At 34.5% G+C, this 15,476-nt stretch overlaps 1 protein-coding gene across 4 annotated transcripts in view; it reads right to left on the reverse strand.

The window, feature by feature from the left end:
* PHIP (pleckstrin homology domain interacting protein) overlaps positions 1 to 15,476 on the reverse strand; it is a 150,645-nt gene that overhangs the window by 93,979 nt on the left and 41,190 nt on the right. For all 4 annotated transcript variants that reach the window (XM_058734526.1, XM_058734524.1, XM_058734525.1 and 1 more), the window contains exons 8-10: positions 6,187 to 6,408; positions 5,832 to 5,932; positions 948 to 1,018 (exon numbers count right to left, since the gene is read on the reverse strand). In XM_058734526.1, coding sequence (XP_058590509.1) covers positions 948 to 1,018; positions 5,832 to 5,932; positions 6,187 to 6,408 — 394 coding nt within the window. The remainder of the gene's footprint in view (positions 1 to 947; positions 1,019 to 5,831; positions 5,933 to 6,186; positions 6,409 to 15,476) is intronic.

The following is a 15,476-nucleotide window of genomic DNA, read 5'->3' on the forward strand; positions in this document are numbered from 1 at the left end:
CTGTAATACATACATTCTACTTTACATTACAGTTATTTATATAGCAATTTGCTCTCTCCACTTTGAATCAATATTCTCCTACAGTGCTGAAACAGTGCTGTATATAACTCCTTACAGAGTACTCTGAAATCATGTATAAAGCCTGTAATTGTGTTATTACAAAAAGGAAAATGGTCTTCATGGCAGTAGAAGTGGAAATCTAGAAGTTAGAAATTAAACACGTTTGGATATTAATATGGAAAAAACAGATTTATGTCATTAGTATGCTATCACTTATCTGAGGAACTACTGCTATTCACAATTATGAATTGAAAAGACAAGTAAAACTCGAAGTAAATGTAAAAGGAACTGGTACTAGGAACATTTAATAGGTGTTAAATCTATTAATATTTCATTTCATTTTCTCATCAATTCATTTCAAATCTTCAAATTATAGTTTGTTTAAAAAGACATGTCCATTCAAAATGCTACTGCACAAACTCAAAACATAATTGGAGTTATCAGCATTGCTATATAGCTACTTTTTAAAGAGCAAGAACAAGAATTTGGAGCGAAGTATTTAATATTTACAAATAGCAATCAAATTTATTTTACTTAGCTACAGGATACCTCCCAAATGTCATGAAAATATAAAACGTATTTAAAATACCTTTCTCACAATGAGATAACTATTCAAAGATATATTCTTTAACAGAGCCGATTCTGAAACTCTTATTCTCCAGAGCAGAGCATTATGGTCTCAAGGAAAATTCTTAGTCACGTGAATACATAAAAAGACTCTAGCAAAGTTCAAATATTTCTAAATTAATTTATGACCATCCCCTGGTTTATGTATGTGAATATGATTTATATTACGATAATAAATATTTTCTAAAATTTTATGTGTTCCACTAGAAGCTTTCTAATGTACAACTTTAAGTGGAAAATTAGGGAGAGAAAAATCTTACCAGCACTAAAAGAAGAACAGATCATTTGAACTCCAGGCCGAGGGCGCTCTGTAAATTTAGCAGGTCTTGGACTATAATGTAAAAAATAAACAATTAAAAATATCCCTAAAGGGAAGAGCAACACCAGAAATGAGCTGTTTCAAAAACTAAATACAGAAAGACAAAATTAAATAAGAAGCAACAGATGGCTCCCTTCCTAAACAAGTTGGAAATCATTATGTGTCGTGATCAGCAGATCTTATGGAAGCTCTACAGATTTCATAGGAGCCCCAGATTATACAACAATCCACACATGAAACACTCTCAAAGCCACTGTCACACCAGACATGCAGTTATTAGTTATACTTACTTCTAATCAAATTTAACAGGGTTTAGTTTTTCATACAGTACCGTAGCAATGCACAAATACGTTAGAAAATAAGTCATTTGAAAACATGAATACACCAGCAAAATAGGTACTGCCTCTGTGGCATAAGTACCATCAGTTAACTAAACTTTTTCAATATTAGGCACTGTTAATTAAATATTTCCCTCTGTTTATCTTCCAATGTGACAAAATATGCCTTTTGAGACTCCAAAAAGAATCTTAAACACTTATCCTAGTGAAAATCTGAAGACTGTTTGAATCTTATGTCAACTATAATGTTCATTCAAAATAGACATCTACAGAAAAATCATCTTCCTTTAAATATATGTACATTAACTGTATAATTTTGTATTACTGAATGTCTTATATTTACACTACTGACGTTACATGTTTGTTACAATCAACAGTATTGAAGAAAGAAAAACTGTAGATTTTATACCATACCAGGTCCAATAAGTACACAATATATTTGTAATGCTCTAATACAGGGATCTTATTTAGAGCCCTACTTAACATACATTTTGATCTAGTTTTTCCTTAAGATATCAGGGGAGAAAATTCAAAGAAATAATTAGAGCTTTCAATCAAAGTGCACTGCATAAATTGTATAATCCATAGCAATTGAAAATAGAGTGGTTTCAGTTTTGTAATCGTATCAGGGAAAAAAAGGACAAAATATTTATGATCTATCAATTACACATTCAGAAAAAGGAATTTTTGTCAAAGTGATACAGAACACAAAAGTATTTGTTAAAAATTTTAATTAAATAAATTTTTAAAGTGACATTTATACAATTTTCCTAATAGTCACAAGCCCTGACATAACTGAGCATGAATAGTTTAGAGAACAGAAAGTTATTAAAACACTCTTAAAACCTAAACAATTATTCAGAGTAGAATTAAGTAACCATAATTTAAGTAATCTGAAATTATAAAGACAACTAAATACACTACTTTCATTAATATCTTATGGAATCTAGCTCTCCATTTTTGTTAATTTTTAGCACATTCATTCTTGTAAGTGTTAAGCAACCATTTAGCTGTAACTTACAATCAGAATATACAAATAATCATACAAATTGCCATTTTAAATGGACTTTAATATTTTTAAAAGGAAAAAATAGATAAACAAGTACAAATAATTTATTATTATTATTTTTTTTTAATTTTTTTTTTCAACGTTTTTTATTTATTTTTGGGACAGAGAGAGACAGAGCATGAACAGGGGAGGGGCAGAGAGAGAGGGAGACACAGAATCGGAAACAGGCTCCAGGCTCCGAGCCATCAGCCCAGAGCCTGACGTGGGGCTCGAACTCACGGACTGCGAGATCGTGACCTGGCTGAAGTCGGACGCTTAACCGACTGCGCCACCCAGGCGCCCCCTTTAAATGTTTGTTTATTTATTTTGAGGGCGGGAGCAGATAGAGAGAGGAAGAGAGAGAATCCCAAGCAGGTTCCACGCTGTCAGCAGTGGGGCTTGATCTTACGAACTGCGAAATCATGACCAGAGCCAAAATCAAGAGTCGGAAGCTTAACCAACTAAGCTACCCAGGAACCCCACAAATAATTTGTTTTTAAAAGCACATCTGATGGGGCGCCTGGGTGGCGCAGTCGGTTAAGCGTCCGACTTCAGCCAGGTCACGATCTCACGGTCCGTGAGTTCGAGCCCCGCGTCAGGCTCTGGGCCGACGGCTCAGAGTCTGGAGCCCGTTTCCGATTCTGTGTCTCCCTCTCTCTCTGCCCCTCCCCCGTTCATGCTCTGTCTCTCTCTGTCCCAAAAATAAATAAAAAACGTTGAAGAAAAAAAAAAATAAAATAAAAGCACATCTGAGGAAATATTTTAAGATAAAGCTTTGGTATCAGATTCTGTGAGTCCAGTTTCCAGCTCTGCCACTTATCAAGCATTATGACCTTAGGCAAGTTAACATTTCTGTGCCTCAGTCTCATCTATAAAATGGGAGTAAAAACAAAGCATATCTTAAGAGTTATTGAGATAATTGAATAAATTTAACCCACGTAAAATGCTTAGTACTGCACACTCAATAAGTATTAGTATCATTAGTATTTTAATTAATTTAATTCAACCAGTTCTAGATAGTCGACCAATGAATAACTGCTTTTAGTTTGGCACTCTGCTTGAGAGGGGGTTGACGAAATACTTCCAGTATCCACCTCTATATTCTCTCCTATCTGTCCTAAAGAAAATAATTGTACCTTCTTCATAGGGTTGTCATAAAGATTAGTGAGATGACAAATAGAAAGTGCTTATTAGTACAAGCTTGTCAGACTAAGTGCTTAATAAAAATTTGTAATCATTATCATCTATATATTTTAGGATTCCCATTCTCCTCTTACATCTAAATATGCTTGGACAGCCTTTCTCTCCTACTCAGAGATCTCTTCAGTCAGATTCTGAGTCACACAGCCACTCCTATTTCTCATCTAAGAAGCAGCATCTTTATTAGTGGAAGTTGTAACCACATACATAAACTCTGTATAAAAACAAATTTATCAAGAGGTTTGGGTTTCAAAATAGGTTTCATTAACTTCTAAAAGAACTGATTTTCTCAATGCAGACTGGGTTGCTGAAGGCACCTCCTCATCAGATTATACAAAAGCATTACAGTTCAATACAATTTTTGGCTTTGATCAGTAATTAAAACCCATGTGACAGTAACAATCTACATCCTGCTAAAATTTTTGGCAGTTATTAGCCATGAGTAAATATGGAAAAGAAACTAAGTGTCCCCAAGTCTATAACTAAGAAAAAATTACTCCTTTATGCCTGACTGTAGGTTAAAAGCTTTTAAGGGATGATTACAAGAATAGAAAAGAATCCTACCTATAATAACTATAAAAAAATTTGTATGTCCAAAAATAGGAAAAACATGAAGCAAAGTATAGCATAACAACTCAGTGGAACATAACGCAGCTATTAAAATTATTATAAATACCTATAATAAAATGTTAAGAAAAAAACAGCAGAAAATTATATACATTTCTCTACTTGCATCTACATTAAAAATACACATTTATGTGAAAAAGCTGTTAGGATAGTTGGTTAATGGCTAAATCTCTGTAAAGGTTCTGAAAAAAATATCACTTATATGGAATAATTCACTTCTCAAGAATCCAGATAAATATTATCGTACTTAGCAATGTAATCCGCAAGAAGCACAAAGTTGAAGAGTTTAATTTTTTGAAAACATTTTTGTTCCTATAATTTGAAGACTGTTAGTCATATTTTTCTTCTCTATAAAAACAAACATGAAAACACAATGGTATCCTAATCTGGTCCATAAGAAGGTAAAAAATACTCAAAGGAAAACAACAATTAACTTTTGCTATTGTCCACACACATCAGTAAAATATTTAAACTTTTATTTAATGTTTACAGAAAATCTTTAATATTCTAAATATTAAGAATGCAACTAAAATTAGAAATCAACTTGCTTTCTCCAAACAATCATGTCTTAATCAGAATCCTTTTTTTCAAATGAAGTACATTTTATTATATTATTCTACCTTCCATGGCCTCTTAATGCCTTGCCATTAGCAGCACTCTACAGGAATGTTAATATACACGAAGCTTATCTAAATACTGTTTTAAAATTATAAAGACATTCTCAAATTACTCAACTTGAGTTAATATTTATAAACAAAAGTCAGACAGAATTATTGAGATATCCCTTCTAATCTGAATGATGTTCTACCATGAGAGCACAGAGATGACCATTTAGACACTGCAGAATCACTGAATGCACCAATTCCCCATTCACAGACTGCCTATGGGGCAATATGCAGCACTTCCTCTCCCTATTATACCTACTTGAGAGGTGGCAAGGCATAGATAGCATGGTACCAAAGGGCAGAGAAGTGTTGTTCTAAGTCCTGGCCATGCCAATTCTTAAGAACTGTTTTGCCTCATTGTCCTTAATCGAAAGAGAACTCTGTCTAACCACCTTGTTTTAATAAACCAAGATACTAGAACAAGAGAAAGCACAAATGCAAAATGCTATCATGGGATGAGGTGAGGATGCATTTATCTACCTTGATGTAATTTAGTAAAAACTTAATCTGTTTTCCTACATTTCCTGAGATCTTCAATAAAACCTAAAGTTTGTAGATTCAGTGACACAAATAAACTACAATTCTTCTAAAGAATAGCCTTAGGAATTCTTAAGATTATGTTCTCAACACCAGAAGGAGCTACTGAGATGAAATTATGCCGTATACAGAAAGGAGTGATAATGAAACAGGTATGTTCTGAAGGAAATGGCTAAGGCTAGGAAAAAGAGAAAAAACCAAAAACCACACCTGTTAACATAAACTTTCTTTGAAGCATGGAAAAAAAGGGGGGTGTGGGGAGAAGCATGAAAATCAAAGAGGTCAGTGAATGCATTTCTGTTTTTTACTCAAGGAGAATAAATTTATACTTATTGTTGACTACTTTATATTATTGCAATTTTAACCATTAAATTAAATAATCGATTCTATGATATAAAAGAGCAACTGACTTTATTTTAAGGGTTCCAGCATCCCACAGCCAAAAACAAATAGTGCCATCTGCCCCTGTAGAAGATAGATATCTCTTTGAGCCACTGCACAATGGTGAGAACTGAAAAACAATTGAAGAAAAAAAATATAAGAGTGACACAATCCAAATAACCCACTTTTTACCATATAAATAGCAACTAATAAACAGAGCTATGGATGAAGGTCATGACTACCATGTATTTAAAGTCCATATATTTATAAAGAAAAAAGAAATATTCCTTTCTTCATTTTAGTTGGCTTCACACAACGGATTATAACAGTGACTTGAAATTTAAATCATAATCAAAAGGATTTTACAGGGATTAAGCAAATTACCTGTAGTGATGTTATAGATGCACTGTGGCCTTGAAGAACAGCCAAAGGTGCACATGTTCGAAGACACCAGACTCGGATCATTTTATCACAACTTCCAGCTGCTATCATGGTATTCTCATAGTTTACAGCCATGTCTGATATTTCAGCAGCGTGTCCTCTTAAAGTAGCTAATAATCTTCCATCATCTGTTGCCCAGATTTTCACAAGGCAGTCATCAGAACCCTTAAAAAAAATTAGTATTAATGGAATTAACTCTATAAATTGTAATTCAAATTCTGAACAGAGATAAAAAATTGTATCTGTTATGTTCACTTCCCAACACATATTCTTAAGTACTTAAGTGTTAAATACTTATATTAGGAATTTTCCTCTATACAAGTCTATTTTTATTAAATCATTCACTTATAAACAATACCTGTGTGTCCACCAATCTACCAGGAGAAACAGGATGTTAATAATAACATTTACCTATGATCTCCTACCCACCACCTCTGGTAACCTCTATCCGGAATCTTGTGAAAGAATCTGAACTTCTGAAGTAACAAAACAAAATTGTAGTAAGAGAACATAATGTAATACACAATAGTGATTAATACTGTATATGATATTATGTTATACAGAAACAAAAGCTAATTTTTCTCCTAGGAAGTTAAAAATGTAATTCATAAATGAGTTCCCCATCAGTAATCTTCAGCTAAATATGTTACATATAAAATCACCAAAGCTGATTTGTTAGTTACCAAAACAAAGTTCATTTTATCTCCCATGAAGTCAATAAAAATACATAAATTACACATTCTGCTATACTAGCATAAGCTCAGAAAGAAATTGTAAAAGATACACATTTTCCAGGAATATCTATATTTACAAATAAACATTTCAATTTCACATAATCAAAACCAGAGATTAGAACTTCTAGGCTTTATTATTTTTTTTCTTAGTTTCCTTAATTCATTTTATAGCTGTAAATTTATACTTTTTTACCAACCTCTATTTCCTCTTATTTTCCATTATTTGAAAGTTTTTTTTTTTTAAACAAATTTTTTAATGTTTTTTTATTTATTTTTGAGACGGGGAGAGACAGAGCATGAACAGGGGAGGGTCAGAGAGGGAGACACAGAATCTGAAACAGGCTCCAGGCTCTGAGCTGTCAGCACAGAGCCCGATGCGGGGCTCGAACTCACGGACTGTGAGATCATGACCTGAGCCGAAGTCGGCCGCTTAACTGACTGAGCCACCCAGGCGCCCCTGAAAGTTTCAAATACACAAAAAAGTGGAGAATATTGTCATTAGCCTTATCCATTTCCCAAATTCAAACTTATCAATAGGTTTCAAAGGTGGCATGTTACAACCATCCAATCTAATTCTTAAAAAACAAAAACAACCCCCTCCTTATATCTGATATTAGAAAGTAGTTTGAAGATCCACAAAAGCAAATGTACAGATGTATTATCACCTTCATACTGATATGACATATAAATGACCACAAACATAGTATTAACAGGACATTTTTTTAAGTAAGTATTTATTGAGAGAGAGAGAAAAAGAGGGAGATCGAGCAGGGGCTTGGGGGAAAGAGGAAGAGGGGGAGGGGGAGGGGGAGGGAGGGAGGGAGGGAGAGAGAGAGAGAGAGAGAGAGAGAGAGAGAGAGAGAGAGAGAATGAATGAATATATCCCAAACAGGCTCCACACTGTAAGTGCTGATCTCACAACCACTGAGATCATGACCTGAGCTGAAATCAAGAATCTGACACTCAACCCACTGAGCCACCAAGGCGCCCTAACAGAACATTTTAAATGCTATATCCTAAACCAGAGTCGGCCAACACTACCTAGAATAGTCTCAACTCACATTCTTCTGAGCTTTGAAGCAAATTAAGTGGGTAACCAACCACTAAAGACTAGTGATAAAATTTAACTTTGGTAAATTATCTACATTAAAATTTGGTATTTGTATCCCATTCACTTATCTCAGGCTCTTTATCTATAAAACAAGGTGGTTAAACTGGATGATTCCTAAGGTTCCTTCTACTTTTAAAATTCAGTGATTCATGCACTCATTTATTCATTTGCCTGAAGATTAAGTATGTGCCAAACACTAGAGATACAAAGACACAGGATTCCTGTCCTTAAGAAGCAAGGCAAAAGAGTGTAAATGCAATAACATGTCTGAAGTGCTATACTGTTGATCAGAAGAGATTCAAACAAGGGAACAGGGTGTTTTTCCTGAGAGGCAAAGAAATAGGATCTGGAAAAGAATCCAGAAGCAGTGATGCCTGGACAGAGCATTCTGCATGAAGACACAACGTAATGTAGTAAGCTTTGCACACAGACTCCAGCGTCAAACATCTTAGTTCATGACCTGGTATGGCCACTTTCTATATGTTTAATCTTGGGTAAGTTACAGGTTTCCTATGCCTAAGTTTTCTTTTCTTTACGCATCTCATCGCACTGTTGCAAAAACTAAATAAGTAAGTGAGGATGTAGTACCTGGTACACAGTAAGACTATTACCACTGCTTCTATTGGTATTAGTATTCTTATTTTTACTTTGGCGATATTCTTTTTAAGTTTCTTTATTTATTTGGCGTGGGGGGAGAGGGGACGGGAGAGAGAGCGAGTGCGAGCCCCAAGTTGGGGCTCGATCTCACAACCATGAGATCATGGCCTGAGCCAATATCAAGAGTTGGATGCTTAAATGATTGAGCCACCCAGGCGCCCCTACTTTAGCAATACTCTTACTACTTTAAAAAAACAGAAACATTCCATATGGCAAGAGAGAAAAGTTTGATCAAAGGCATGAAAATGTCAATGTGAGAACTCCAAGTAGTCTGTACGCTAACTTAGAGTGTGAGGTAAAGGCACAAGGATGAAGTTAGGGAAAAACTGTAAAGGACCTTTTATGGTATACTATAAAATATGTTTTCTAAAGGGGATCACTTAAGATTATTAAGCAGGTCAGTATCAGCAAAGATCCTGTTGGCATCAGTGTGAATTAGGATAAACAATCGGAGGCCAGGTGAAAGTTGTTAGAACAGTACAGGCAGGTGAGAGAAGTGATAAAACAGATTATGATAGCAGAGAAAGCTCAAAAGAGATAGAATACAGAGCTGTTTGGGGAATTAAAGGAAAGAAGATTGTATCTCTACTATCAGTGAAAAGAGAAGAAGGAATGGTAGTAGACTATGACTTCCAGAAAGGTGGTCTACATACCACTTGGCACATGGGAATTGCACTAAGTATTAGCTGAATAAAAAACGGCAATAAAGCATTTATTCAACTCTTAAACTTACTTATTCAACTTTTAATTCCACAAATTAAGTCAATATATTCACTTTTTCTTCTAAAAATTAAGGTAAATATTTGGCTCTGACCTAAACTCACAACAAAGTAAAATTTTATGTTAATACTGGTAGAATATATGAAAAAGTAAAATCATGACATCTCATTGTGCTTCATAATACTGATAGAAATCATTTTGTTCTTATGTATTTGAATAAAAGTTTGCTTTACATTCTACTATAGAGGGTGTTTCACATATTTTCATGTTAACAAAGAGGGAAAAACAAAAACCAAACACCTTTTTGACCAAAATGCCAGTTTTTAATGAAAATAGTAGAAACCTGAAAGTCAGCGTTCAGTGACTTTTCACTAACTAAAAGAACAAAAAGTCCCATTATATTCATATTGACTTCATTATTAGTAATATCACCAATTTAATATTTTAATAATTTTGCTCTGTATAGACAAGTACTAAAATAAAACAACATTATGCACATTTTCCCCAAGTGTGTTTTATTTCAATTGACCTCTTTTCTTCCATTTGGTTGCAGGAGAGAAATCTTTGACCTTTTAGGGAAATCTCCCTTTACTATCCTCTTCCATGACCTATACAATAGTGTGCTGTCCCATCCTCACCCCTACTCCCCGGAACTCCTGGCAGAATTTCAAACAGAACTCTAAAGCATCCTTAAACAATTTCTATTTCATGCATCATTACTTGTGATCATTAATTTATTTTAATGGGAATGTAAAACTAAAGATGATCTGACAAATTCACCTAAGTTCTTTTAAAATGGCTATCAGAAACATAAATACACATAAATCGACTGAAAAGGACTGCACAAGAAAAATTTACTGGGAAAACATTTTTATATTTAAATGTTTATTTTTGAGAGGGGGGAAGGTGCGGGTGTGGGGGGACAGAGGATCCAAAGCGGGCTCTGTACTGACAAGCAGAGAGCCCAATGCAGGGCTCAAACCCACAAACCATGAGATCACGACCTGAGCAAAAGTCAGACGCTTGACTGATTGAGCCACCCTGGCGCCCCTGGGAAAACATTTCTAAAACCACTATACACATGTTTAAATTGAATGTGGAAGGATATATTAAAAACTGATTATTCTTAAAAAAAAACAAAAAACAAAAAAAAAAAAACGTAGAGAGCAGAATTAGAAAAACTTTCCTTCCCCAAGCCTACCTCAAATGTTAGTTGGGTCAATAATAAACCAAAGAGTAGGGCATTACAGTCTTAAAATGTTAAAAAAGTGTTATGGACATTAAAATAAACCAATGTTATGTAATGGTGAAAGGAACAAGATGAAAAACATAGTCATCGTGGTTGGCCTTGGCTACGAGGATTACACAGGTTTCTAAGATGTATGAAGAAGAAAGAGGTATGGCAGAAATAGCAAATTTAAAGTAAACTGGAAAGAAATTAGATGATTCTTAACCTCGGCAACAATACAATTATCTGAGGATTATTTCCTAAAATGGGGAAAGGGAGAAACAAAATAAGGAACCAGAAAAAAAAAGTGAACAAAGCTTGGAAATAAAGTGGAAGAAGAGCAGTAAGAAAAAAGGAAAAACTCTGTAAGCAAAAGGGGAATGTCCTGCTAAAATTAGATAGCATGATTTTAGAAAAACTTCAACTAACAGTTTTTTTAGCAAAGCTCCAATGCCTAGGGGAAAACAGAGTAGTCATTTCTTTTCAATAACATCTAGATGTTGCTCTTAGGACAGGGGATTGGCAAAGTGAGAAAAGCTGGGAGTACAAAGTAGAAGTGGAAACAAGAAACGAAGCTGGAAAGGTTTTATCTGAGTAAGATAATAGACGGTTTTAAATACCTGTTAAGGAGTTTGGATTTAACCCAGTGAGGTAGCTACTGAAGAATATTAAGCAGACAAGACTTGGTTACCACAATATTTTTAGCCACAATAAACTCTAAGAAACTATGAGCTAGGTGCAAAATAGAAAATGCTTTTTTTGGAATTCATTTTTGAGTCAAATTTAAATATTAAGCTAGTGTTTAATGACAAGCAAACATAAGACAGCAGTGTATCACTACTTTCACTCTTCAATAATGTTAAATTGTCATAATTACTGTGAAAAGTGTGCTCATTAATATGTTGTCATTTGTGTTTATGTCAAACCTAGCATTCAAAAAATCTGAAAAAAATTACAATGAGAAGAATGTGCAGCTTCACTTATTTAAATCCTCAAATAAGATGTGACACCAAATTTTCAGTGACTTTTTTAGACATCATTGTCAATGCAAAGATAAAGCCAAAGAAGAAAAAACAAAACAACAACTTATCTTTATTTGGAAAAACAGCAGTGTAGATGTTATTTATGAAAAGGCTTGGTAAGAAAGAATGGGACTTAAAGAAAACAGATTTGCCTGAACACAGGACTTAGGTTGAAGTACCCTATTAATTTGTATATTCCACTGCCACACCAATGAAACTGGTTCTCTTACACTGTAGGTAATTCCTAACAACAACAAATTCTATTTTGTGAATCCCTCTTGGAAATTTTGAAGTTTCATGAAAATAAAAAGTTTGAGAGGTAAAGTTCAGATAAATAAAAATACCGACATTCTCCATAATGAAGCCTAGGCAATGTTAGGTACGCATCTGACTTTGGTATTCTGGTACTCCACAGGTCTCTGTGACATGGCTTTCTACTTTGTCATGGACTTGGGTATTAAAACTCTCAAAATCTAGAAAAAAATGTCCTATCTAATGTTATGAAAACTTTATGAAACAATCAGTAATAGGGCTCTGAATCACTTAAATTCTATGCAGAAACTAAAGCAGAACCTAAAGTCTGCATTCCCAAAATTTAAATTTTAAAGGCTTTTTTTAGGCAACTTTTAAAGGCTTAACCGAATTTGTATTTATGTATTTACTTAAACTAAAAGCTAGAAGATTGGAAGTGACAATTATGTGAACTAGTCAGTGATGAAGAAAGTCCTTTACAGGTTGGAACAGTAAATGCCAAAGAATGATTGACTTCTGCAAGCAGAAAACCGCACACATTTGGAAACAGTACAGCAGGTTACATCTACAGATTATCTTAAAAGGAAAAAGTAGATCTATAAACTTTTCCGTGCTAAGAGGAGCCATCAACTGTGCAGACCAACCAAACATTACTACTTTGAAATAAAAAAAGAAATTATGTGATATTTAAACCTATAATATCTTGGAAAATCTAGCATTCCTTGGCAGAAATCAAGAGAATTCTAATTTTTCTTGCTACTACAACACAGATTTGAATCAGATTTCACTCTTGATGTCTTTAGAACAGAATTAAATGTTAAAAACATCATGTATATTGTCATGTATACTACAGTATCATTTTCTTATTCAAGCTAAAAAGTACCTTGCTCTTCAGGCAGCTAAAATTTGCTTGTAATTTAAATGTAGTTCAATGTTTTTTTAAAAAAGATGCCATTGATTTTCTTTCCTACCAATCTACTACAGACCTGTTTCATTTCCCTTACAAATAATCCCAAACTTCAGTGTCAATCATTTCAACACACGCCCAATTTTCTCACTCTCTCATCCACCTACACCACCAATGACTAACCTGTATCCATGTAATTATCACTTACTCCGATCCTGCTCCCAAGATACTAGGTACTATTATGGAAAAGGAAGATATGCGTACTAAATCTGCAACACTGAAAATATTATGAACCCTCCCTCTATTTATTTGGGAGGCTAAAGCTCACTGGTCCCTATTTGTCACTCTTTTCCTATTACGAGGCTTTATCACATACCTCTAGGACCCAGTTCTGTTTCCTAACATAAAGTATTTCACAATGAAAGTAGAATCTGCTCATTGTGAACTTAATTAACTCTCTTTTGAAATAGGCCAAAATAAAGTGCTCTTTACACATCTCATCTTCATCTATTTATTCTATCCATCCTCCTTAGATCTTCCTATATCAAGTCTACTGTTCTAGTTCCATCTCTTTGACCAACAGTTTTTCACAAATTTATCTTCCTATAAATTACTATGCTCTTGCTTTCCTTTCCATTACTACCAAACTTACTGAATACCCACTATACTTCTTATGCACTTAAAAAAAATAATTTTTAATTTCAAGCTTACAGAGTTTCAAGAACAGTACCAATGTCTTCCATATCTCCGTAACCCAGATTGATCAACGTACCCATTACCATTAGTTTTTTCCTGCACCATTTAAGATCAGGCTGCAGACTTGATGCCCCATCACTTCTAGATATCCCAGTCTATATTTCTCCAAAACAGGGATACTCATCTACATAAGCTGGTAAATCCATATTTATATAACTGCCATCCAATCCACAGACCCCATTCAAATTTGGTCAACTATTATGAAAATGTTTCCTTTTCCTTTTTGGTCCAGGATCCCATATAGCAACACATGTTATATTTTAGTTATATTATCTCTGCAATTTCCTTCATTGTAGAAAATTTCCTCAGGCTTTCTGTTTTGTGTCCTCAGAAATTTACAAATACAGACCTTAAGTTCTGTAGGATGATCTCAAGCCTCAGTCTAATGTTTCTTCACGAATGAATCTAGGTAATTACTGTCTTGACAGGAATCCCACAAATAAAATACTGTATTTTTCAGTGTACCACTTGAGAGAACACACCGTGCCAACTCATCTCACCACCTGTGAAGTTAATTTTATCATGTATTTTCAAGTTTTCTCCCCTGTAAAGTTGCAATTTCCCCTTTTTGATTAACATGTTGTGGGAACATATTGCTAGATTAAGCCAGTATCTTCAAACCAAGATCCTCTACTAGTCTTAGTTAGCTTTTGTTAATGACACACAAATGAATCAACTACCACTGTGATAGTTGCCAAATCATCATTCTTTCTACAATTATCAGTTGACATTTGACCTAAGTAAGAGTTTTTCCTCCTTTCTCATTTATTCATTTACTTACTTATATCAGTATAGACTCATGGGTTCCTATTTTATTTTTTTCAACTTTTTTTTTTTTTTTTGGGACAGAGAGAGAGACAGAGCATGAACGGGGGAGGGGCAGAGAGAGAGGGAGACACAGAATCGGAAACAGGCTCCAGGCTCCGAGCCATCAGCCCAGAGCCTGACGCGGGGCTCGAACTCACGGACCGCGAGATCGTGACCTGGCTGAAGTCGGACGCTTAACCGACTGCGCCACCCAGGCGCCCCATCATGGGTTCCTATTTTAGTCAATGCTAATAAGATAGAATCCCTGACTATCCTAATGGTGCTTACTAAGAAAATAGAACAGAACCCCAATTCTATTTACTTTTTTTAATTAAAAAAATTATATTTACCTAGAAGCATTCACAATGTCAACAAAACAGCTGTTAACTTTTTTTTGCAATTAGAGTAGTATTCCATTAACAATTATTTACAATGTCAACAAAACAGCTGTAACTTTTTTTTTTTTTGCAATTAGAGTGGTATTCCATCAACAAAACAATTATTTCCTATAAGCTGCACCAAGAAAACTAAAGATGAAAAAAGCTACCATCCCCATGCATAACTAGTTTCTGCTGTGTACCAATAAGAACCTGCTTTAAATTTCTTTTTAAGTTTTATTTCGAGAGAGTAAGAGCATGAGTGGAGAGGGGTAGAGAGTGAAAGAGAGAGAGAATCCCAAGCAGGCTTGACACTGTTAGTGCAGAGCCCAGTGCAGGGCGTGAACTTGAAACATGAGATCATGACCTGAGTTGAAACCAAGAGTTGGATACTTAACTGAGCCACCCAGTTGCTCCGAACCTGCTTTAAATTTCTAGGTCAATTTACAACCCCTATACTGTACCAGGCAAGGTTAGTGGCTGGTGAAAATACCACAAGGACAGGGCTATCTAAAGACACATTTGGTATTGTGTTAACTATATAAAAAAAAAAAGACAATCTACAGTTTAAAAACAAATTTTTATGCAACCCTACATTTCAATTTTTTTCTTTAAAAGTTGTGTACAGCAGGCATTAAATGCTTTACAGATCAGGGGAAAAA

The sequence above is a fragment of the Neofelis nebulosa genome, chromosome 6 (genome assembly GCF_028018385.1).
Source record: "Neofelis nebulosa isolate mNeoNeb1 chromosome 6, mNeoNeb1.pri, whole genome shotgun sequence".
Taxonomy (NCBI): domain Eukaryota; kingdom Metazoa; phylum Chordata; class Mammalia; order Carnivora; family Felidae; genus Neofelis; species Neofelis nebulosa.